Genomic DNA, 23,415 nt, shown 5'->3' with positions numbered 1-23,415 from the left:
CACCAGGGCTGTCAAGAACCCCTTCTCATTTCTCTGGCCAAGGGATTAGCAGAGGAGCAGACCCAAATATAAATGGGCCGGAGGCACAGGGACAAGGACCAGCTGGGGAGTGGGTGAGATGGTGGCATCAGACTCACAGCTCCTGGGCCTGGCCATGGGCCATGCCTCCTCCGGTAGCCTGGAGCTCTGCAGTGAGGAGTTTGGCAGACTAATCTGAACTGACTGAGGCATCGGAGGCTGGGGAAAAGGGTGGTGCTAAAAGCAAACCTTTGTCCTAACCCGGTTGGCCTAAAGACAGGTGGGCAGGGGAGGAGGCTAGTAACCCGAGAAGCCTGGACTCTGCTAGGTCCCAGTGCGTAGGGAAAGGCCTCGGAGTGGGAGAAAGAGGCCCTGGGCAACCTGTGATTCACCTAACACCCCGACTCTGCCTTAAGGTCCCATTTCTAACAGGTCACATTCCGAGGGCTTCCCACCCCCAGTCCGTATATATAATTTGACTTGGCGAGGGCTCACCTGGAGTCCGGCGGTGCCTGAACCCTGTCTAGTTTCTCTGTGCAGGACACAGGACTCTTCAGAGAAGCCGTCTTTCCATGCATCTGTTGGTTGTAAGAAGAAACGGGCCCACATCAGGAAGGGTGGATCACGGGGACGCCTTGCCCTACCAGCTCCACCATACCCAGGACAGCTTCCTCTGCTCACCACTTTTCAGGGTGAGGCTGAAGACATCGCAGTCGGGAGGCAGCAGCCCAGGCAGGGGTTCGGGAGCAGCTGACAGAGGCGGGAGTCTCATAAGCTGTCTTTCCTAGAAGCCTGAAGTTCAGTTTATGCCTGGGCGGAAGAAAATCAATCTACCTCATCCAGCACCAAGCAGAGTTAAGCCTTGGGCCCCACCCTTTAGAAGGCATATTGGGAGGGAGGACTCCGAGACTTGCTTGCAGCTGAAAGTAAGTTTCCGAGATGCCTAGGTAATGCCTAGCATTACCGTAAACTATCAGATTCTGGGCAAGGATGTTGAGCACAGAAGTCCTTATAAAAGTTGAGTAGCTGATGCAGCTGATGGTGTGGGAGTGGACTCCAGTCAGCCCACAGGTGGTGTGTGTGGGCCGAGATGGGAGGGGCTGCCCCATATACCAGGAAGTTGCCATGTGTCACCTTTGGACAGTCGGGGTATCTCAGCCTGAGAGCCAAACATCTCAAAAATGTCCCAGAAAGAGGGTCCAGGAGGGAGGGGACACTCCCGTCCTAGGCCGAGGGGCTCCACAATGGCCTTGGAGTTCACGCCTCCCTTTAACAGCTCCAAACAATAGGGTTTCCTCCTTTCTGCCCCTCCAGGGAAGATAGGCTGGAAATCAATAAAGCCTGAGCAAACTAGCCCCCAGCTTAGTGGGTCCAGGGGCTGACAGGAAAAGGGGGTGGCCAAGAAGTAGAGCCAAGGCAGGGCAGCGCGGTGACCGGAATAGGTAACAAGTTCCTGTGCAGTGCTCTCTCAGCAGATGAGCTGGAACTGGAGCCTGCAGATCCTAGCACTCAGTCGCTCTCAGCTCGGTGACTTGGCAGGTCAAAGTTCTCTTCTTCAAGAACAGTTACAGACTCCGCAGAGATCTGCCAGGACCCTCAGAGTTTAGTCTGACCCTCTCCCGCCATACCACTGGAAAGATTAGGAAACTGAAACCCCAGGGGACAAGATGTACCCAACATCATACCATGAAGCGTCAGGTGACCCCGCCCACAAAATCAGCCCAGCCACAGCCATGTGACCTGGTAATCTCTGCCTCAACCTTACAGAAAAATTTGATATACACATCGACATATATTTCCTGTATCTTGCAAAGTGACAGAATGTCGCTTTCATTTGATGTACTAGTGATTTGACTTTTTGATTCCCAAAGTTAATTTCTGGATTTATTTGGTTCCATCATCTCACATTTCACAGAGGTTTTTTTTTCCCCCCTTATTATAGGGAAAATGAGAAATATAAAATATATAAATGTGATCGAAATCATCCATAAGAAAAAAATTCCCAAGTGACCTAAATATATATTTATGCAAATATATAATTTATGTGAGTGGGATTATAGATCATATAATTGGTATCCCCTATTTTTGTTGCTTAACATGATTTCATGAGAAATTCCCCATGTCACTGTCCATTCCTAAAATAAATTCTCAGAAGTGAAATTAGTGGATTGAGAACAAACATTTCTCAAGCTCTTTAGACCCACTTCCAAAATGCTTTCCAGATGCTATATCGGTTGACACGGCCTCAGCACTGCATGAGGGTGCCTATACCCTCCCATCCAAGCCCTATACTGGGTATTATCTTTTTCTCGCCTTTGCAGATTTGATAGGTGAGAATATACTGCTTTCATTTCCATTTCTACTTAATGGCAGGTCGAACATTTTTCCCAAAATATATATTGACCATTGAAATGTCATCTGTGAATTGTCTACAAGGATCTTCACGTTTTACTCATTGATTTGTATAAATTTTTTATTGAGAATATTAATCCTTGGTTTATCACTTTTGTAAATATTTTCCTCAGTTCGTCATTTGCCCTTTAGTTTTGTCTGGTATTGTTTCTGTATGGGGTTTTATTTTTTTTGTGTTGGTTTCCACCCTTTTTTTCCTTTTTTTTGTTCTTCCTTTGTTTTGGTTGTTTTGTTGGGGGGGGCCCTTCCGCCGGGGCCGTTCCAGTTCAACCCCTTGGGCCTTGGAGAACATGAGCCCTGCGGCCCATGAGCCCCTGGTTCACCATGGATGAGAAGGGCATGGGCTCGACTCTAAGGAACAAGCCCTCCAGCCTGGAGACCAGGGGATAAAACAGTACCCCAAAGAGGAGAAGGAGCGTGGCCCATGGTTTCAGAGGCAGGGAGCCTGTCCCTCAGACACTGGAGAGGGTGATTTGAGTTGTCAGGGCTGCGGGAGCTCAGAGGACACATAGATCCCTGTGGAATAAAAGAGTTATGAAAGGCTCCTAAAGAAAAGGAAGCTGAGCCTTACCAACAGCAGGACTATAATCTTGCATGGATCCCATAATCTAACCCGGCATGGAGAATCATGCCTTTGCATGGATTCCAAACCACTCGTCCGTAGGTCCAAATATGACTTTCTCACAGTGGAGAACCTTCCCTTGGTCCTCCCACAGCCTGTGGAGGAGCCCCTACAGGGCAACTCACAGCACTCTGATCGCACCTGTCCTGTGGTCGCTGAGCCCTAACTGTCCATCTCCAGGGGCTCCGGGACATCAGGGACTCTGCCTCCTCCATCACTGAACCCCCTGAGCCTGAACACCAGCGTGCAGCAGAAACTCATGGCATGTCTGAGGACTGGCTGGGAGAAGACAGTGCAAGCAAGGTAATGAGTACAGGCTAGAGGAGCCACAGACGATGAGAATAACAGTATCTCTGTGAAAAAAGTAACAGTAATAAACAAGAGTCACTTGAGAACACATGACTCTCGAATATCTTTAAGCTGAAAGTAATTCCTTGTGATTAGAAGGATGGTTATCAGACAGTCCTTCATATCCATTCATTAGAGCAGTCCCTCCTGGCTGAGAGACCCTGCTGTGGCTGAAATACACTGCTTTCAAAATTACCTTCAATTCAGACTTTCTACTAATTAGTCTTCTCCCCTATAGCATTTGTTTGTTTAGCTGAGCAAAAATGAAGAAATGAGAGCAATGCCAGATGAAAAGGTCTGGGGCCAAGTGATCATGGAGCATTTCCCAGCAGAACCAGGCAGGGGGTGGGGCACCCAGGGACTGGTCGCCACCCAGAGGGCCAGGAAGGAGGCTTCAAGAGCAGAGAGCTGGAGACTGGGGAAGGACACTGGTCCTCCAACCCTGCTGGCAGCCTCTGTCCATTCCTGCACAGACTTCCTGCGCTGAGGTGCTCCTCCTACCCTGTGGGCTGTGAACTATACCCCCATGCAGACTGTGGAGTTAAATATATCAGGAGTCCTCAAATCCATATTTATTTTTTCAATCAAAACCGCAAAAAAAAAAAAAGTCATTATTGTCACGAGAGGAATGCAGCAGAGGAGGCCCAGTATTTTGGACGTTAAAGAGGATAGAAAAGGTTGGAAAACTCTTCAGATGAGGCCCTTTCACCCTGCTGAGCCTGGTCCCAAGGCAGGATAGGATGCCTATCCAGAGGACACGGCAAGTGTCTGCTCTGCTCTCTAGCATCACTGACCAGTGAGGGAACTCAGGCCATCTGTCCATTCCTTCATTCCTTCTGCAAATACTTACTGAGCTTATCATACCGTGAGCCTGGTATGAGGCCTGCCAAGAGGGCAGGGATGGGCAGCTACTACTAGGAGGTGTCAAGAGGGAAGCCAGGCCCATCAAGAAAGGGGAGACACAGAGAGGGTAGGAGAGGGAGAGAAAGGCAGTGAGTAGGGAACCCAGAGATGAAGCCAAGCCGCCTCCCACTGACCTCACGGACGAGGCCTCCTGGGACACCTGACGCATGAGCTCTGCTCTGGATGCCTCCCCCGGGCTGACACTCCTACACTTACACCTCTAACCCTGACACCTTGGCCATGCCACCAAGGCACCAGTCCAATCTGCTTGATTCTGAGCCCTCAGTATCCCTGAAAGGCTTCATCCCCCATAGTGACCCGAGCCAGAGTCCTCCGCTCATTCTTTACCCCACTGCCCAATCAATTCCCAAGGCCCCAGAGCCTTATCACTACTTAAACCCACAATACCATCTGCTCTCTCCATTCCCACTGCACCACGCAAGCTCAGGCCACCATCGTCTTTTTCCTGGATGCTGGCATCGGCTTTCTAACTAAATCTGCCCCAGCCTTGCCCTCACATACCTGGCCCTCTCCACACGGCCAATGGAGCTATCTGGGACCCAGATCTGACCCGGCCCCTCTCCTGCTAAGTTCCTTCTTTATTTCCCTCTCACCTCTTCAGCTGGCCTTTCTGACCTTCCTGCTTCCCTTTGGAGACACCCTGCAGCTCTGCTGGGTCCCTTTGCTTCCTCACCACAGAAACCTTTCACACTTGCATGTTCGCTGTACCTGGAATTCCTTCCCATGCTTATCATCTACCTGGGGAATTCCTGGTTATCTTACAAGCCCCAGTTCAAAGGTCACCTCCTCTGTGAAGCCTTCCATGGTTCCCACCTCCCAACCCGCAGAGCTAGCTGGTCAGTCCCTCCTCTGTGGTCCCTTGTCCCTTCTTTTATGCTGCTGCCCCACCACTTACCACACCAGACTGTGCTTGTCTTTTTATACATCTATCTCCCCTAGTCGACTATGAGCTCCACCAGGAGCGTGTCTTAAATATTTCTATATCCCCAGCACACAGCAGACACCCAGTGTTTGCGAAATGAATGAGTGAAGGACAGATGGAGAAAGATATATGATAAAAACCAAGAGGGAGGAGGGCCCAAAGAAAGCAAGACAGTAAAAGTGAAAGGACACAGAGAATGACCATCGCCCAGAGCGGGGGGAAGAGGGAGGTAGACAGGAGCTAATGGGGTCACCCACAGATGGGCCCTTCCCTCTAGGAGCCCTAGTCTGCGGGGTAGGAAGACAGCCCTGGCCCAGTACCACCAGGCACTCTCAATCTATGTGGGGACTAATCAAAAGGGGATCTCAGGTGGGAGGAAGACAACATAAAGAAAAGGATAACGTGGCCCAGACAGGATGGGATGGTATTTTGGGGAAAGCACATGTTGGGCCCCTGCTGCCCCCACTGCACTGTTCAGTTGGCTGCACTCCCCTAGGCCGTGGCACGTCCAGGCAACACTCTTCCCGCTTACCCAGCCCCCACCCTCCCACCTGGCCCTTCCTAACCACATGGCAGTCCTCCCTCCAGGGCGCCTCCTTGCCTCTGGCAGGAGCAGTGTCATGGCTGATGAACATTCCAGTACCTGTCTTATGGACACAAATATTCATTTCTATGGGTAAACACTTAGGATTAGAATTGCTGGGTCATAAGGCAGGTGTATGTTCTGCTTCAAGCTTTCAAAGGCTCTCAGGTGATTTTTGACCTGGAGCCAATGTTAAGAAACTACTGGATGAACCCTGCCCTCACCCCTCCTTTCTTTATGGCTCCTGGTCTCCAGGGCCAATCAATTCTCCCATTTGAGTTCTAGATCCAGGGCCTGACCCTCTTGTGCCTTCGCCCTGCCCCTTTGGAGTTCCAGGAACATCTTTGGCAAGATGGAGAATCACTGTGAATAGAGGTTCCTCCCATCTGTTGAGGAGGTCACAGGGCACATTCACTACATTGTGCCAAGAAAATAAGACCAGCTTTCCCGCGCGGCCAAGGCTGACTCTGAGCCACACTGTGTTCTTTCTGGATTTGCCCAAAGCCTCTCTATGTTCCCTCTGGGTCATCAGCCCCGACATGCAGCCCAGAAGCTGGTTGACAAGACCTCTTCTGAAGAGAAATTGGAATCATGTGGATAGAATCAGGTTTATCATCAATATGCTGAATCTTGAGAATAAAAGGTAATCTCCTTTTGCAAAAAATTCTAATATTTCTTACACAGGAGCTGCACTTACACACTCACACAGAAGCTGTACCTTATTTTTTATTTTCTAAGCTAATATTCCATACCCAGGACAACTGCTTTGCCCTTTCTGCCGACTAGAAAAGAGGAGAAAATCCCATCGTTGAATTCCACACTGAGTGTAAGGCAGTAGGGCTCAGTGAGTTGGGGGGCCACATGCTGGGTCCCAATCCAGCTGTCCTGCTCAGTAATCCTGGCAAAGGACCCACGGATGGAAGACCCTCAGCATAGCCACAGAGCTGGGCTGACAACACCTGGGCCAGGAATTTGCTCGTTTCTCTTTACTACCTGTGGCATCTTTCAAATGAAGGGGGATGTGGGTGTGGCCCTGCTTCCCAAGACACCGTGGTTTGTACCAAATGGCCCTGGCGACAGCTGACAGGGCCGTGGATGTGCTCCAGATCCAAGGAAAGCCACTGCAAGCTGACCAGCAGCCTCTTGGGAGTGAAAAGATGGGCTGGCCAATCAGATTAGAAAGGGTTGGCCCTTTCTAATGAGTCCTAACTGGGAAATATGAGATGTGGGGGTGTGCAGCCAAAGGCCGTGAACAGGCATGCTGGAGCAGAATCCCCGGGTGCACCAAGAGACTGGGTCTAGAGCAAGGAAAATAGGAGCAGAGAGAATTAGCCCCCACTCTGGGGAGAGCAGAGATGGTCTGCTCCCCATGGCTGCTCATTAACTTTGAATTCTGCTTCCAGTGCCCCAGCACTTGCAGCCAGACAAGAAAACCCCACACTGGATTTGCCCAATGACCACACATGTGACGTCATTTAGGCCCTTAATGTGGGGCAGGTGATAGTGCTTACGTATCATGGGTGGAGAACGGAGGCTCAGCTGGGTTCAACAACTTGTTCACACCCAGTCATTGGCAAAGCCAGGACTCCATGGAGGTCTGTCTGACATCCAAGCCTGGGTCATACCATACCCACCCCCAAGGCTTCAGGGCCAGGAAGGGGAGAGGACTCTGAACGCTCAAATTAAGTAGCCTCTGGGGAGAAGGGGAGTGAACAGATCTGGCTCATGATCTCTAATCTTTAGTTCAGCTCTAGTTCTGCAAGGGAGATGGCATCATCTCCATTATGCAGATGAGAAAACTGAGGTCCAGAGAGGTAGAGTACCTTACTCCTGACCACGTAACTGGAAAGTAGTGGAGCTCAAATTCAAACTCCAGTCTGACTGAAAGTGTGCACTCTTTCTGACGGGGCCGGGAGGGCTCGAGGGCCCTGGAATTCTGCCCTCTCCTATAGCTTTCCCTGGCTGCAGCGCGAGGAGGCCCCAGCTCTTCCCCCAAGGCCCCAGTAGGCGGGGATTAGGGAAGACAGAGTGGGGGCGTTTCTTGGGCTGAGATGACTGTGCAAGGGCCCCTCTGGGGATTGGGGTTCCCTAGATCAGACCCCCCCACCCCCCGCCCCCAGCCTTTATCTCCTTTACTCAAAGAATCAAACAAACTGGGAGGGTTAGTTGCTCAGGAGGAGATGTGGGCTGGCCCGTCCCTCTGAGGGTGGCTGGATCCGGCCAGAACAAGAACCCCTTTGAGCTCTGGTGCTAACGAGAACTCCTTTTACCTACAAAGATCTCAGAAACCCTGGGTTCTCTCAGCCAGTGGGAGCTGGGAGGGCCGAGAGCAAGGCTGGCCCTATTAGTCTCAGCAGCCAAGATGCTGCCTGCTGCCCAGGTCTCTGAGCGGAGCCCAAAGCTGCTCAGCTCAGCCCTTAGCTGCTTGGCCAACTGGACCAGCCTTGGGTAAAGGGCCCCAATCCTCCTTTTCCCTGCTTCCTGACTTCCCACCCAGGCCTAGGCTCTCTCAGCACACCAGAAAGGTCTAGCTCCTCATGCGGGTGAAATTCAGGAGCAAAGTGCTCAGGCTGACGCCTCTCCTGCATTTGGGAGGTGTGCCCCTCCCAGCTCTGCCTGGGCCCTGCTGCACTAATCTGCTCCTGCCCAAGATAGAGTCCCTCTTGTTCTCATTCCCCAATACCTCTTCTCCCTGGAGCCTGGACAGTCTGTACCTCCAGGCAAAGCAGACCCCTCCCTGCCTGTGTCCACACCCAGTCTGCCCAGATACCTTCCTTTGCTGCATTGCCTGTTTATGTGGCTGTCTCCTCATTAGACTATCTGATTCATCTCTTACCCCAGGGCCTCACACAGCTTCAGGCATACAGTAAGTGCTCTATAACTGTTTATTGAATAAACAAATTCTTCCTGCTGAAAAGCTCCTTTGTGTTTGTTCAGCAGTAGTGGGGCTTTAGGACACAAACACAAGACCTAGAGTGAGAGCAGCTCACTCCTTTGCTTCTGGCTTCCCCTGACCCTCTGGGTGGCCCCCTTCACCTCCCTCTGAGTTTGCTTCTCTATAAATGGGGAAAATCCCCTCCTTGACCTGCAGATCTTCAGGGCTGCTGTGAGGATCTGAGAGGTCATGGCCTAGACCTCAGAAGGGGGCCAGTTCTCACAATCTTGCCCATTAAGCCTCACAGCCCCCTACCCCGTCCCCCCCCCCCACACACACACCAGCACCACTGAGAGCTGAGTTGGCCCCAAGTCCTGTCATGTCCATTGAAGGATGCCTTCCAAAGATTCCCATGGGAAGCAGAGACAGAGGTACCGTCGGGCCCTAAACCGCACCCACAAAGCTCCATACATGTCCTGCACGACTGAATCTTTCCGTTGGGACTAAAGCACAAGAGAGCAGGTGGGAGCAGGGCCCTCTTTATACCTGGGCCACACCCAGTGACTGCCTCCCACCCCTCTCGAGCCTGGAGGCACTCCCATAACTGAGGCCCAGCCATGCTCACGATGCCATCGTCTCTTCTTCTCCCTCTACCAGTGGTTTGAGGTCAGCAATTACTGCCTCACTCCTGGCCAGAGCTCAAAGGCCTGCAGAGTGAGAGTGACAAACAGCTGAAAACCAGAAGCTTTGCTCCTGAGAATATCCAAGGTTTCCTAGGAAGCCCAGGCCACACTATGGGCAGCTGGTTCTGCAGAGAGTGACCTGACTGTCGCTGGCCCCATCCAGCATCTGTTTAAGTTGGCACCCCAGGACCTGGTCACAGACCACATTTTCTTGGCGGGCCACTTGAGGCCTGATCATTTCCAGACAAGAAGCTGGTCATTTCGGTCTAAAAACAGACTTGCATTCATTAAGAAACAGAGCACCCCTGTGCTCCAGTGGCCATCTTCTACTGGGCTGGCTGGGGGATGGGGGGCACAGACAGCCTTGGCGGCTCAGATGCCTCCATCAAGGCTGATGGGGGTGTGGCTACTCTTGGGACAAGTCAGCTCTGTCCGTCCATGGATATCATCGAGTGCACCCTGCTCCAACCATCATGTGACACCCACCTCAGGATGACTCTGGCCTTGTGGACCCACTAGGCTCTTCTCAGGACACAGGCAGTTTGGAGGGGTCTCAGGGTCCTGAAGAGCCTGGGTGTGGGGGCAGGAAGACAGGGAGGCAGTCCTGGAAGTACCTCTCACTGCTAAGGGGCCATCATGGGGAAGGCATGCTCTCTTTCTGGGCCTCAGTTACTGTTCTGCAAAAGGGCAAGAAAATCTCAGGCTAGGAGGGAAAGCAAATGTCTGAGAGAAAAACAAAGCAGAGCCAGGCACTAGGTGGACTCCCAATGGCCACTGGCCCTCTGTGGTTAGAAGAACCCCTGGCCCAGGAAAGGCTGGCAGGAGCACAGTCCTCAAAGGGCTGCCGGCCTCTCTGTCTCTCCTATAAATACCAACTGAATGCCTGCTATTTGCTTAGCTCTGTGTAAGTGCTGGGGATACTAAGAGGGATAAGGCAAGCTACTATCCCCAAAACACCTGGTGGGAGAGGCAGACATGGAAAAAAATTATTTAAATCAATACATAATTATAACTGTGAAATAAATGCTATGAAGGAAAAGCACAGTGTCCTAGGAGTCCTGCCTGACTCAGCCATGCAGAGTAGGGAAGACTTCCCCAAAGAAGCAGCAACATTTGAGCTGACAGCTAATGGATACTAATCAGATGGGTTGGGGGTGGCTGGAAGGAGTTGGAGAGGGTCATTGTAAAGGAGTTATGCTAAGGTCCTGAGGCCAGAGATGTGTGGCATATATGAGGATTAGAAACAGAGCCTTCGTGCCTGAATGGTAGAGAGGAATAGTGAAGTGGTGAGTATTGAGGCTGGAGAGGTTGGCAGGGCTAAATCATGCAAGGCCCTGTGGGCCCCAGTAAGGGTTTTCATCACTCTCTTAAAAGCAAAGGGGATTTAACGAAAAGGTTTAAACAGGGAAACATACTATCAACTTTGTATATTAAAGAGATCACTCTGATACATATATTTGCTTCAAAATAATCCAAAGGAGATGAAGCAGAGGGAGCAGAGGGTAAATATGGATGAAATAGAAACAACCTTATGTTGGTGGTGGTTGTAGCCCACTGATAGATACTTGGGGGCCCACCCTACAACTGTCTCCTGTTTTGTATGTTTAAAATTTTCCATAGATACAGATCAGTTAGGAGACTCTATTCTAGCAGAGAAATAATGTCAGACTTGGTGGCAGTAATGGAGAGTCAGGGATGGACTCAAGATATATATTTCCAAATAGAATCAACTTGACTTGGTGATCAGTTGGATGTGTGGCATAAGAGAAAAAGTGTCAAATATAACTCTAGATTTCTGGTTTAAGCAAGTAAGATGCTGCTCTGTTTTTGCTGAGACAAAACGGGAAAATGTTGGAAGAAGAACATCTTTGTAAGAAACAATCATGAGTGTAGTCTTGAACATGTGTGAGATGTCAAGCTATATATGGATAAAAAGCTCAGATTAAAAGTCCAGGCTGGAGGGATAATTTATGAGTTATTGGCCCATGGATGTATACAGAAGCTAGGAAGTTCCCCCAGGGAAAGTGGGTACACAAAGGAGAGATGCTAACAAACAAGGCAATGGGGGAAATAATAGTCTTATCAACAAATGGTGCTGGGACAACTGGATATCCACATGCAAAAGAATTAAGTTGAACCCCTACCTCACACCATATACAAAAATTAACTCAAAAATGTCAGAGCTAAAACTATTAAACTCAGAAGAAAACAGGTGTAAATCTTTGTGACCTTTGATCAGACAATGGTCTCTTAAGATTTGACAACGAAACCACAAGAAACAGAAGAAAAAATATATAATTTGAGCTTCATCAAAATTAGAAACTTTTGCGCTGCTAATGATATCATCAAGAAAGTGAAACGACAACCCACAGATGGGAGAAAATAATTGCAAATCATATCTCTGATAAGAGACTAGTATCCAGAAAATACAAAGAACTCTCACAACAATACAAATACGCCAGTCACAAAAAGACAAACACTGTATGGTCCTATTTATATGAAGTATCTAAAGTAGTCAAATTCATAGAAACAGAAAGTAGGATGGTGGTTGCCAGGAGCTAGAGGGAAGGGAGCATGGAGAGTTATTTAAAGGGTATAGTGTTTCAATGTTGCAAGACGAAAACTTTAGGAGATGGATTGCACAACAATGTGAACATATTTAATACTACTGAACTGTTACGATGAACTCAGAAATGGTTAAGATGGTAATTTTCATGTTATGTGTTTTTCTTAGCCACAATTTAAAACATTTTTCTTTTTAAAAAAAGACTCTTAAAACTGAACAATAAAAAGACAAATAATCCAAATGAAATGGGCAATTGTTTGAATAAACATTTTTCCAAAAAAGATATCCAAGACCAATAAGTACCTGAAAAGATGCTCAACATCATTAGTCAACAGGGAAATGCAAATCACAACCACAATGAGACACCTCTCCACACCCACTATAATCAATATCAGGTGTCGAAGAAGATGTAGGGAAACTGGAACCCTCAGATAATGTGCAAGTGCAGAGGGAGTATATGACCCTGAAGTTCCACTCCTAGGTATATATCCAAGAGAAATGAAAACATGTCCACATAAAATCTTATACAAAAATGCTCATCATATTATGATAATCATTATTATCATATAGCCAAAAATGTAAACAACTCAAAAACTCATCAACTGATGAATGAATAAACAAAATGTGATATACCTAGACAGTGGACTATAATTCAGCCATAAAAAATATAAAGTACTGACAGATGCTACAACATGAATGACCCTTAAAAACATACTAAGTTAAAGAAGCCAGTTACAAAAGACTACATATTATATGATTCCATGTACAGGAAATATCCAGAATTGTCAAACCCGTAGAGACATGGGAAGTGGCTGATGCACACAGGGCTTCATTTTGGGGGTGATGAAACTGTTCAGGAATTAGACAGTGATGATGGTTGCACTACTTTGTGAATACACTAAAAGCCACTGAATTGTACACTTTAAAAGGATGAATTTTACATTACGTGAATTACGCAGTCGTCCCCTGGTATTGAAAGGGGATGGGTTCCAGGCCCCTCACCTCCCTGAGGATACCAAAATCTGAGGATGCTCAAGTCCCTTATATAAAATGATGTCATATTTGCATATCACCAATATTGGCATACAACTACAGCAAGGTACACCTACACACCACTTCATTCATATGGATTCGGTGTAGTTCTCCCCGCATGGAAAATTCAAGTTTTGCTTTTGGAAGTTTCTGTGATTCCTCCCTCCCAATACATCCCATCCCTGGTTGACTGAATTCAGGGATGTGAAGCTGGAGGATACAGGAAAGCCTACTATACCTCCAGGAGGAGGGAGAGAGAGAAGGGAGAAGTGTGGAACCTCAGAAACTACAACACTTACCCACTGTGGGGAGCAGAAAGAAGAGTCCCCAGGGAGGATAGGAGAGAAGGGCCCAAGAGGCAGAAAGAAAACCAGGGCTAGAGGCTGTTGTGAAAGCCCGAGGAGTGTTTCAAAAAAGAAATGGGAGAGCAGTGCAGTTTGCTGAGAGGCCCAGGAGCAGAAGACTGAAATGCAGTCACTAACTTCAGCAACCAAGAGAGCTGGGAAACTTCAGCCAGGACAATTGTGGAGTGGTAGTGGGCAGGGTATGAACATGGACTGGAGTGCTAAAGGCCTGCTCCTCGTTCCTCCTCCACCAGGCCAGCGACTACATCTCCAGGACGGGCAGTGAGGTCAGGCCTCTGAGCACAAGTGAGGTTGCTGCTGAGTACAGCTGGAAACTCGGGTCACTGGCCAGCTCGGCATCTCACCAGCCTTAGATCCTGGCTTCCTTTCAGTGAAAAAGCACAGATACTGGAGGATGTGAGAAGAACAAGGGATTGTCTGTTCCTCTCCAGGTTCCCCGAGGGGCTTGTTTGCAGTCGGGGAGGGAGAAGGTGATGTTCTTGCCCGCAGCCTCACCGCCTGGTCCACCCTTCTCCAGCCATCCTTCCCTGACATTCCTCTACCCTTGGGGCCTATCTGCCGAGCCAGGGAACCACAAGTTCATTTTCTGCGCCGCCCAGAGGGCAGCCGCACCCAGAATGCCAGCACTGCACTTAGCCCAGCTCCTCCAGGCGGTGGCCGAGGCGCCAGAGATTCCGCCTGCCCGTCCCCGCCCGTGGGTGGGGACTGGTGGGTCCTCTGGCGGTAAGCGTAAAAGCTGGTGCAGACTTGGGGCCCTGTCGGGAAAGCAGCAGCTGCTCCTGCATCTCCTTGCCTCCCTGCAGAGTGAGCCCGCGCCCCTTTTGGATCGGTGTCCAGCTCCAAACCCCGCGGCTGGCAGAGATTTGGGACACACCAAACAGGGCCCGGCTCTGCGCCCTCTTGCAGGCTCCACCAAGCTGTGCAGCAGCTAAGGGTTCAGATTCTTGAGCGATGACCTAGTTTTAAGGAGCTTGCTGGGTCCTGGGACCTCTTCCTCCGGGAAGAACCCCAGATTGTCAAAATGGTGGAAATCCCCTAGGAACGCCTGCTCTTGCCACCATTATTCAACATTATTCTGAAGGTTTTAGTCATTGCACAAAGACAAGAAAAAGAAATAAAAGGTTTATATATTTAAAAGCTGCTTATTATTTGAAAGGTGGTAAGATAAACTACCCAGAGGACATATAATCAACTGGAAAAAAAAAAAAAAAAACCCATAAGAAAATGGCCCAGATATTTTTGTATTTGGGCACTGGGCTAGACAGGGCTGTGATTGGGATAGACACATAATGAACTCTTATGGAGTTAATTATTATAATAGTCGTTACAAGATCAACATAAAAATCAGTAGTTTCTCTGTAGACCAACAGCAATCAACGGTTATAAAATATATTTGGGGAAATGATTCTGATCATATGCCAACAACACATATAAGATACCCCAAAATGAACTTTTAAAATGCAAAAAATATATAAGAAAACCATAAACATTTTTAAAATGACATAAAAGGAGACTTGAATAAATGGAGAGAAAAACTCTGTTCTTGAGTGAAAGATTCAAAGTTTTAAAGAAGCAAATTTATCTCAAATTTAATGCAAGAGCTTTGCCCTATCAGATGTCAGAACAAACAACGAAGCTAGAGCAATTAAAATAACACAGTATTTACCGGTTTAGGAAGATTAATAGAATGATAGAACATTAGAGGGAGTCCTGAACATGATCTATGGGTATCTAGAATTTAGTATACAATTAAGAAGGTATTTCAAATAAGTAAGAGAAGAATGGTTTGTCCAATAAATGGTATTGGGGCAACTGGCTACCTCACACCATTCACAAAAATAAATTCCAGGTAGATTAAACATTCAAATATTTTCTAAATCAATAAAGAACCACAATAAAATGGAGAATACTTAAATATCAAGAAAGTTCTTTCTAAACAAGATATAAAACCCAGAACACATAAAAAAATATTTAATCACAAAAAATTAAAAACCTTTATATATCAAAATTTAAACTGATGAAGGATTAGAATTTTAACATATAATGAGTGCATCCAAGTCAATAAGAAAAAGGTAAACAATCTAATAGAAAAGTGAGTAAAGAATATGAACAGGCAAGTCACAAAAGAAGAAATCTCTAACCTATTTTGTTGGTAAACATTTAAAAAAGTATAGTGCTCAATATTACTAAGAATGTGGAAAATAATCATTCTTTAGCCCCCATGATGAGACTGAAAACTGAGTTAACTTTTTTGACATATATCAAATGCCTTAAGAAATGCAAATCTTTTGACCCAACAACTCCATTTAACAGAACTAGGTATAAGAAAATGACTGAACAAGTAGGCAAAAATGTATATTTATATGGCTAACAATTATGGGGAAAAATGGAAATACCAAAATAATATTTTATCAATATAATAGATTCCTATGCAATTGACTAAAAGAATAAGTATAGTAGCATGTACTAATATGGAAAAAAGCCCATGTTCTTTAGTGAAAAGTAGGTACAGATTAGTTACTATGATATAGTCCATTTGTAAAATTTAAAAGCATCTTTACTTAAGGGTATACATCAAACAACAATGATTATATCTCAGGGAGAATTATGGGGTGATTGTCACTTTTATCATTTCTGTTTTGTTTGAAATTATTATAACAAGCATACAATCCTTTTAAAATCAGCAAAAAAAAAAGATATTTTAAAATAAAAAAGTAGAAATGATATCTTTTTTTACTTATTAAATTTCAAAAGCTTTAAAGTTTAATAATATCTACTGTTGATCAACATGTTGGTGAATGGGCAGTCTCACACTACTGTGTGTAAGGCAGTGTGAGAAGATTACATACATTTTACATGTAGATACCCATTAGACTCATAAATTCCACTTCTAATAACTTATTCTAAGGAAATGAATAGATACAAATTTAAATGTATAAGAATGTTCACTGAAGTGTAGTTAGAAGAGAAAAAAACAATAGAGCATGAACAAATTATGGTTTATTCATAGGCTGGAAGGCTATATGACTATTAAAATGGTATTTATCAAGTTATTTATTAAAAATTATTAAAAATAAGTCTATATTAACATGGAAGGATATAATACTGGAAAAAGCATTATATAGAACAGTATGCATAATAAAGTAAAATACGTGGGAAGAATGTTCACTAAAATTCTAACAATATTTTTCTCCATGAGTTGGGATTTCAAGTGTTTTTTATTTTCTTCTTTATACTTTTCTGTACGCTTTGCTTGAATTTTACGATCACAATATACAAACTATTTTCATTTGGTGAAAAGAATTAAAAGGAAGGAGAAGCATATGGCAAGAAAAAAACTTGTTCCCAGGGTACAGCAATATTAACTAATAAATGCCTCTGAAATTCCAAATTCCTAAAACCTCATTCTTCTTACATGGAAATCCTCAGAATCCAACAGAAAAAGAAATCTTGATTTTAAAAATGAACTCAGCCAAATCCTCACATGTGATAAAAATTGCACAAAACTAAACATATACACACACACACACAAATGAGTGCATGTAAAACTGGTAAAATTTGAACAAGATCGATGAATTATATCAATATCAATTTTCTGGTTGTGCCATTGTCAAACAGGATGTTACCAATGGAAGAAACTGGGTGAAAGGTACATGATTATTTCATACAGTTGCACGGGATTCTACAATTATCTCAATATAAAAAGTTTATTTTTATAGAAGCAAATTTGAATGTGTACCTCGAAAAGGAAAACAGGTCAAGTTTATCTTAGAGCCATGGCTGAATTTTGAGAGAGTCCTGGTCTGAGATCCTGAAAGCTGGAGGCAATGCACGGAAACTAACTTTTGGTGAGTACCTACTGTGTATCAGGTCATTACACAGCCTGAGAACCTTTAAGTGGGCCAGATATGACTGTTTTATAGATAAAGAAAGGGATGCTCAGAGCTGGTAGTAGCTCAGCATTAACTAAGGTTTTAAATCTAGGTCTTTCTGAAAGCTCAGGCCCTTCCTGTTATTATATCACAATGGCTACATCTGAGAATGACTGAAAGGAAAAAAAAAACTTGTTTAGTGTTATCCACATCAAGGAACTTGGTGTAAGGAAATAAATACTTGAGTGAGTGAAAAAGTGGAGTATCAATTAGGCACACAGAATTTCAAAATACGTGCCTACATGTGAATATCACCCAATCACGTATATTACCGCAGCCCTGATTATTAGAAAGTTCTTTCCAACACTCCAATGGACCTCACTCTATCTAGTGATCTTTCACCAAGGACCAAAACTTTGTCATCATGTTCCTTCCTTGATAAAACTAAATCTCCATTGTTGGTGTGACCAGTACAGAGTTTGGGCCGTGGCCATTCCTAAACTCTCTTCTCCTGGGCCTTGCAAGGTCTATTAACTTTCCCACTGCCGCTTTTATGTGGGACCAACTGGTTATTTCCAGTCTTCCCAAGTCTTCTTCCATCTTTATGGACTCCAGTTGACAGTCTAATGGACCCTGGAGTCCAGGCGAGAATTGCAGGATAGGTCTGTGAACTCCTGGAATTTGGGGCTAAATTATTGTGTCTGAACAAAGGTGAACATTTCTGGAAGGAGAGCATCTCACTTTTATTAGGTTTTTAAATGTAGCCTATGACTCCCCAAATGATAGGAAATACAACTTTAATTTGATCAGCAACAAAACGAATTTAAAATATAAACTCTAATGCTGATTGATTTAAAAATAAACATTCAGCTAACAATAAATCTTGGTGCTTAGATTGTGTTCTCTAAATACTATTTTCCACTAAAAGGAACCAGTACTCCTTGGAGAAATGGCTGATTTAGATTTGGGGTAGGAAATGCACAAATAGGCATAAAATATTTAATCATACCAGAGAGCAAGGAAACCATGGCACAAGGACTCAATAAGAACAATGTCTACAATGGACTGAAACACATCAAATCTATTTAAATCCATTAGAGTATAATAATAGAAAAAAGACTCTTTGGTTACCTTTGGCGGATACTAGGGATCCATCTCATTATTTTGAAAACTTGTAAATAAAAGGAAAGAGTTAGTTTTTAATTCTGCCTTTCTAATACTAGTTGTACCTCATGGTAACCAAATAGTTGAAGAGGGGACATTTCTTTTCATAGGAAGATTCAAACTAATAAATGATGAGTGATAGAATTAGGGTAATACCATTTCGTGATCCCTCCCTAATGAAACAATGAGTCTAATTGAAATAATCACCAATGGCTGCTACCATCCTCTAAAGACAAATAACCAGACCTTATGTGCTTCCTCAAGTGCTCAATACCTCTTGAAGCTGAGCAACTTCTAGATCCAACTCTCTATTTATAGGAAATATTGGAGTCAGAGGAATATTTTAAACAACATCGATGAACTAGAAAAAGATATAGGAAAAATAAATGTGTTTCTTCAACAAATGATTTGCAACAACAAAGAAATAGAAGGAGAACCTATAGATTACAAGAGATTACAGAGATATAGATATATGGATTCAGTGTGTCAAGTAACTGTAAAACCTCATTTAGATCCTTATTAAAATAAATTAATGGTACAAAAACATTTATGAGATGATGGGGGAACTTTAAATGCTGACTAGATATCTGATGATTTTAAAAAGTTACTGTTATTTTTTTCATATATGAAAATAGTATTGTAGTTATATTTTTAAAAAATAAACATTTTTCAACTTGTTTGGTAATCAAGGAAGCCCAGCATGAATGAATATCAATTCTGAAGTACTGTCACTGGTTTATTTTAAAATTTTGGGTCATCCTTACAAAGTCCAAATTCAAAAATTATTTTAAAATAGCGTTTTGTGTGGCCCTGATGATTATGGGCAAGTTTCAAATAATTTGATTAATGTTAACACGTATCAGAAATATTTAATTTTCTTTTCTATAGGAGAGATAGAAAAACATTCTTATAACCGGTCACAGTTGTTTGCTAAGGCATACCACCCATGCTGCTGCTCTGACCTTGAATTAGAGAAAAAAGGGACACCAACAGTCAAAATCCAGTATCAATCCAGTAGGATTTTGACAATTATTTAATATATACCAATGATATGACATGTCAACATGTTAGAAGGAAAAGCAATTCATGTTTGATTTAAACTAATTCTTTATGTGCTTTTTACTTGATGTTAAAAAAAAATAGTGCCAGCCAAGAACTTATGTCTATTTAAAAAACTAACATTGTGATTTTATAGTGGATTTTAAACATCACCTGAGGAGCACAATAATTTAAACATCACCTGAGGAACACAATAATTTAAGACAAGGACTTAAAGGTTGGTTCAACTTCCACAGGTTATAAAAACACACCAGTCCTAAATTATGACCAGGCATTTCTAGACTAATAAAAATGTGCAGTTGTGGTGGGGCGAAAGGAGGAACCAGCTTGCCCAGTAGAGGCTTATACTCTGGGGAAAGATGCCTTCCTTCGTTCGGCATCAGTGCTGTAGCAGAAAAGTCCTCCTTGGGGAGGCAGTTCCTTCTGAATTACATAGGAAGCTCCATGCCCAGGGGCTTCTGCCCTCCCCCTCCTCCCCCTTTTCCTACATTAGTAAATAGCTGGAGAATTAATCAAAGCTTCAAAGGTTGGTAATAACAGGTAGTGACAGATCGATGCCCTGCAGCCCAGGTGAACAGCAGAACAGTGGCCAAGATGGACTTCAAGCCAAAGAATGATTTTCACTTCTCAGGAAAGGAGAAAAACAAATGATTTTCTGGTGTCTAGACTCAGATACTAGACACCAAGGTGGAATGCTGAACTGTTCTCAACTTCATGGACTTTCCATTAGTAGTCATGGCAAAGAAGAAATGATGTAAAGAAATAGAATACCTTTGGAAATTGAGGGGAAACAGGCTAGATAGCAGAATCACTGAATGGCCACATGGAAAGGGCTTTAGGCTAGGGGCCTACAGTCTAATCGCCTTACCTTATGATAGCAAAGCAAGCCCAGACAGGTGACCTGATTTGTCCCCAAGTCACAGCAAAACAGGAACAGCAAGAGGCTGCAAATTCCCTTCTGATTCCCAGAGCAAGGCTCTTCACACTAGTCTGATAAATATGGTATGTGGCATTTAAGGGCCAAAGCCATGGCTTAACCAGGTTAAGGACTGGGAGGAGCCACCCAAGCAGGCCCCTGGAAGAGCTTCAAGGAGGCTGGCTGTTATAAAAAGGCATCTTGAGTACCACCGACCTCAACCTCAGGGGGCAGGCATCCCAGGTGGGTGAATTGACACACAGGTCTTTTTAGTCTGTACCAAGGCTTAGAGGATTCGTTTAAGTCCAGACATTTGAAAGCAACCAGTAACATCAAGACACGGATAAGACCTGGGCTGTCCCCTTTAGGCTATTTGGAACATTCTCCCAAAGGCAAGTCAAGAAGGAGAACTTTGATTTGGCCTCAGCAGAAACTCCCCTGGAAGCTCGGCATCAGCCTCTGTCAACTTCGCCCTCTTGACTGCCCATTTGCTCCAGAGATGCTCACTACTTAACTGGCCCTGTCATACTGAGAGGGTCTACCAGCATGGACTGGACTGGATTCCAGCAAGCATGATCAGAGGAATGTGGAGTCCCCTCTCACTGCAGGATGTGAGGGACACCCTCTACCCATCTCTCCCTGTAACCTTGGAAGTCTTTGCTCTCAAAGGAGCTGGACCTCAAAGCCAGCTGTAGGTGCACAAATACATCACAAATGGTCAAGGCACTCTCTCTCATTCCCTAGGAGCCCCATGCCTGCAAGGATGGCACCCTTAAACAGTCATGCAGGGGTGGAGGGTGGGGGAGTAGGGGGAAAAGCAAAGAACAAATGACCGCTGGGTAAGACCCCACTGGGCAGAGAGAGGCCCAAAGCATTCTGCCAGTTCCACATACCTGTGAGGAGTGGGCACAGCATTCACATATTTACCCCATGTGCCCCAGGACTAGCTGGCCAAGGGTGCCAGGCCTCCCTCCAGAGCTCAGACTGTGGGGTCGGGGACCTGGGCAAGGGCAGGAACTTAGGGCCTTATCCACTGGCTCTGTCTTCCCCAAATAATTCCACTCCCCAGGGCCCCAAGACCTAAAAGGACAAAGGCCACAATTCTTGATGCCACCTGACACACCACCTCCCTCCTGCCCTGCCTCCTTGCCCCTTCCCCAGCTGCAAGAACTTTCTATCCTTCCAGGGCGACTTTGGATCAGATCTTGAGGCTGAGAGACCGGCCCCAGCCCGCCCAACCGGGACGGGCCTGATGAACGGGTGCGGCCGAGTCGTGCCGGGACAGCTCCACTCTGTCCCTGGGGCCGCCTCGGGCCGCTACAATTGCAGACCCGGCGGGAAGGAGAGGCTGATACTGTACACCGCCCCCACCCCCACTCCCGGGGGTCAGTAAGGAAGCGCCAGCCTTTGTGGGCGGGGGGACAGTCAGGACTGGGGGCGATGTGGCTGAAGAATGAATGAATGAACACGTGAATGAATGAACAGCGACAGTGGAGGGGGATGGGGGATGGACCACTGGAGGCGTCCCAAGGAGGGTACCCTGCGTCGCTCTTATGCCACCGGATGTCCCTCATCCCAAGGTCCGGACACCTCTTGCGGAGCGCAGACAGCCGGGATAACGTGCCCGGCGGTGAACACCCCACAGCCCCCGAGGCGCCCCCAGCTGGCGCGGCGCGGCTCTGGAGCCCAGCCCGCATTCCGGCGGCGGGGAAGTGCCTGCATCCCAGGCAGTAGGCGCCCGGGCTAAGCAGGCCCCGCCCCGCCCCGCCCCTCGCGGCAGCCTGGGGGTTCCGGAGTCCCGCCTGCGGGCCGCAGACCCTTACCTGCTCGCCTCGGGGGCCTTGCCCCTGCTCAGAGCGGTCATCGCTACGCGTTCAGCTAGCGCCGGGGACCCAGGGGCGGGGCTTAGCGCCGGCCCGCCCCCACCCGCCCTGAGGGTCCGCCTCCTCCTGCCTATTGGCTGCCCGTGTGGGACGGGCCCTGTCTATTGGCCGGCCCTGCCCCTCTCCAGGCACAGGTGGGGCCCATGCGAAGTGCGGATCCCACCGCTCCTTCTTCCAGACTGGAAAGTCTGGACCAAGGCCAGGGTCGGGGCCGTAACTCCTGATACAGCAAGGTCCCAGCCCCTCCGCGTTCTTCTTCAGCCTTTCCAGTCTTGGAGCTTGGTGCTCTGCAGCCACCGACTCCTGCCCTCCAAACCCTCTCAACACTGAACCCCGGGGGTGCTTTCGATTTCCCTCCACACCAATCAGTAGTAGGGACATGAGTGGGGAACACCAGAGGGGATGTTAAACGTAAGTCGGGCAGCTGTGGTGCCCTTTTTCCAGAGTTGGAAAGTTGTGTTTCCTAAGTAAAATGCTTTTGAGTCTGGACTGAAAATGGCCAGGAACTTGAGTGGGGAAACACAAGCGGAAGGGCTGAGATTGGTGGAGGTGTGACAAAGAACTAGGCCTTGAGAGTGGGACGAAACTTGAGTCCTCCCAACTTTCCAACCCTGGGGGCCCCCTTACTGATCCTCACCAGGTAGGGCTTGGTCCGTGGGAGTTATCAGAAGAGGGTGAAGTTGCAAGCCAGATTTGATTCCATTCCCATTCCCCTCCCACCTCCTTGACCCAGCTGTTATCACAGAGGGAGAGCACCAGCACATAGAAGGGGCACAAAGCCCAAGTCTACAATTGTCTGGGAAGTGGGGGAAGGAACTGGTCTCAGGAACCAGGATCTCATCCCACAGCAACCTTAGGAGCCACTACTGCACGAAGACCTGAGGGAAGGGCAGGGCAAAGGCCACTTCACTCCCAGTTTACCTACCAGAGCAGGAGGGAGGGGCCCCCCTCCCATCATTGCCCTCTCATCTTTGGTTCAAATGTGTTATTAAAACTTCCCCAGCGGCTGGAGCTTTTACAGATAAAGCCACCACGCCACACCAGAGTAATGAAGGAGATAACCAGTCTCCATGGTCAACTACTGCTTTCCCGACACCTCTGCATCCTGGAGATGGACAGGATAGCAAGTGGCCTGAGTTGCTACGCAGGAGCCCCCAAGCTCTTTGCCATT

The 23,415-nt window shown here is 46.5% G+C and overlaps 1 protein-coding gene across 2 annotated transcripts in view; it reads right to left on the bottom strand.

The window, feature by feature from the left end:
• The window catches only part of GRAMD2A (GRAM domain containing 2A), a 31,069-nt gene extending 7,691 nt beyond the window's left edge, over positions 1-23,378 (bottom strand). The window contains exons 1-2 of one of the 2 annotated variants that reach the window (XM_023521893.1): positions 22,185-23,378; positions 514-596 (exon numbers count right to left, since the gene is read on the bottom strand). In XM_023521893.1, the coding sequence (XP_023377661.1) occupies positions 514-596 (83 nt within the window). In that variant the 5' untranslated portion in view covers positions 22,185-23,378. Of the gene's footprint in view, positions 1-513; positions 597-9,873; positions 9,896-22,184 lie in introns of those variants that run through there. The other variant, XM_023521891.1, reaches the window with a different exon arrangement.
• Positions 23,379-23,415: the final 37 nt, after the last annotated feature.

This window comes from Pteropus vampyrus, unplaced genomic scaffold, assembly GCF_000151845.1.
Source record: "Pteropus vampyrus isolate Shadow unplaced genomic scaffold, Pvam_2.0 Scaffold10, whole genome shotgun sequence".
Taxonomy (NCBI): domain Eukaryota; kingdom Metazoa; phylum Chordata; class Mammalia; order Chiroptera; family Pteropodidae; genus Pteropus; species Pteropus vampyrus.
The sequence above is the reverse complement of the archived record's forward strand: the minus strand, read 5'-3'. Positions and strand labels throughout refer to the sequence as shown.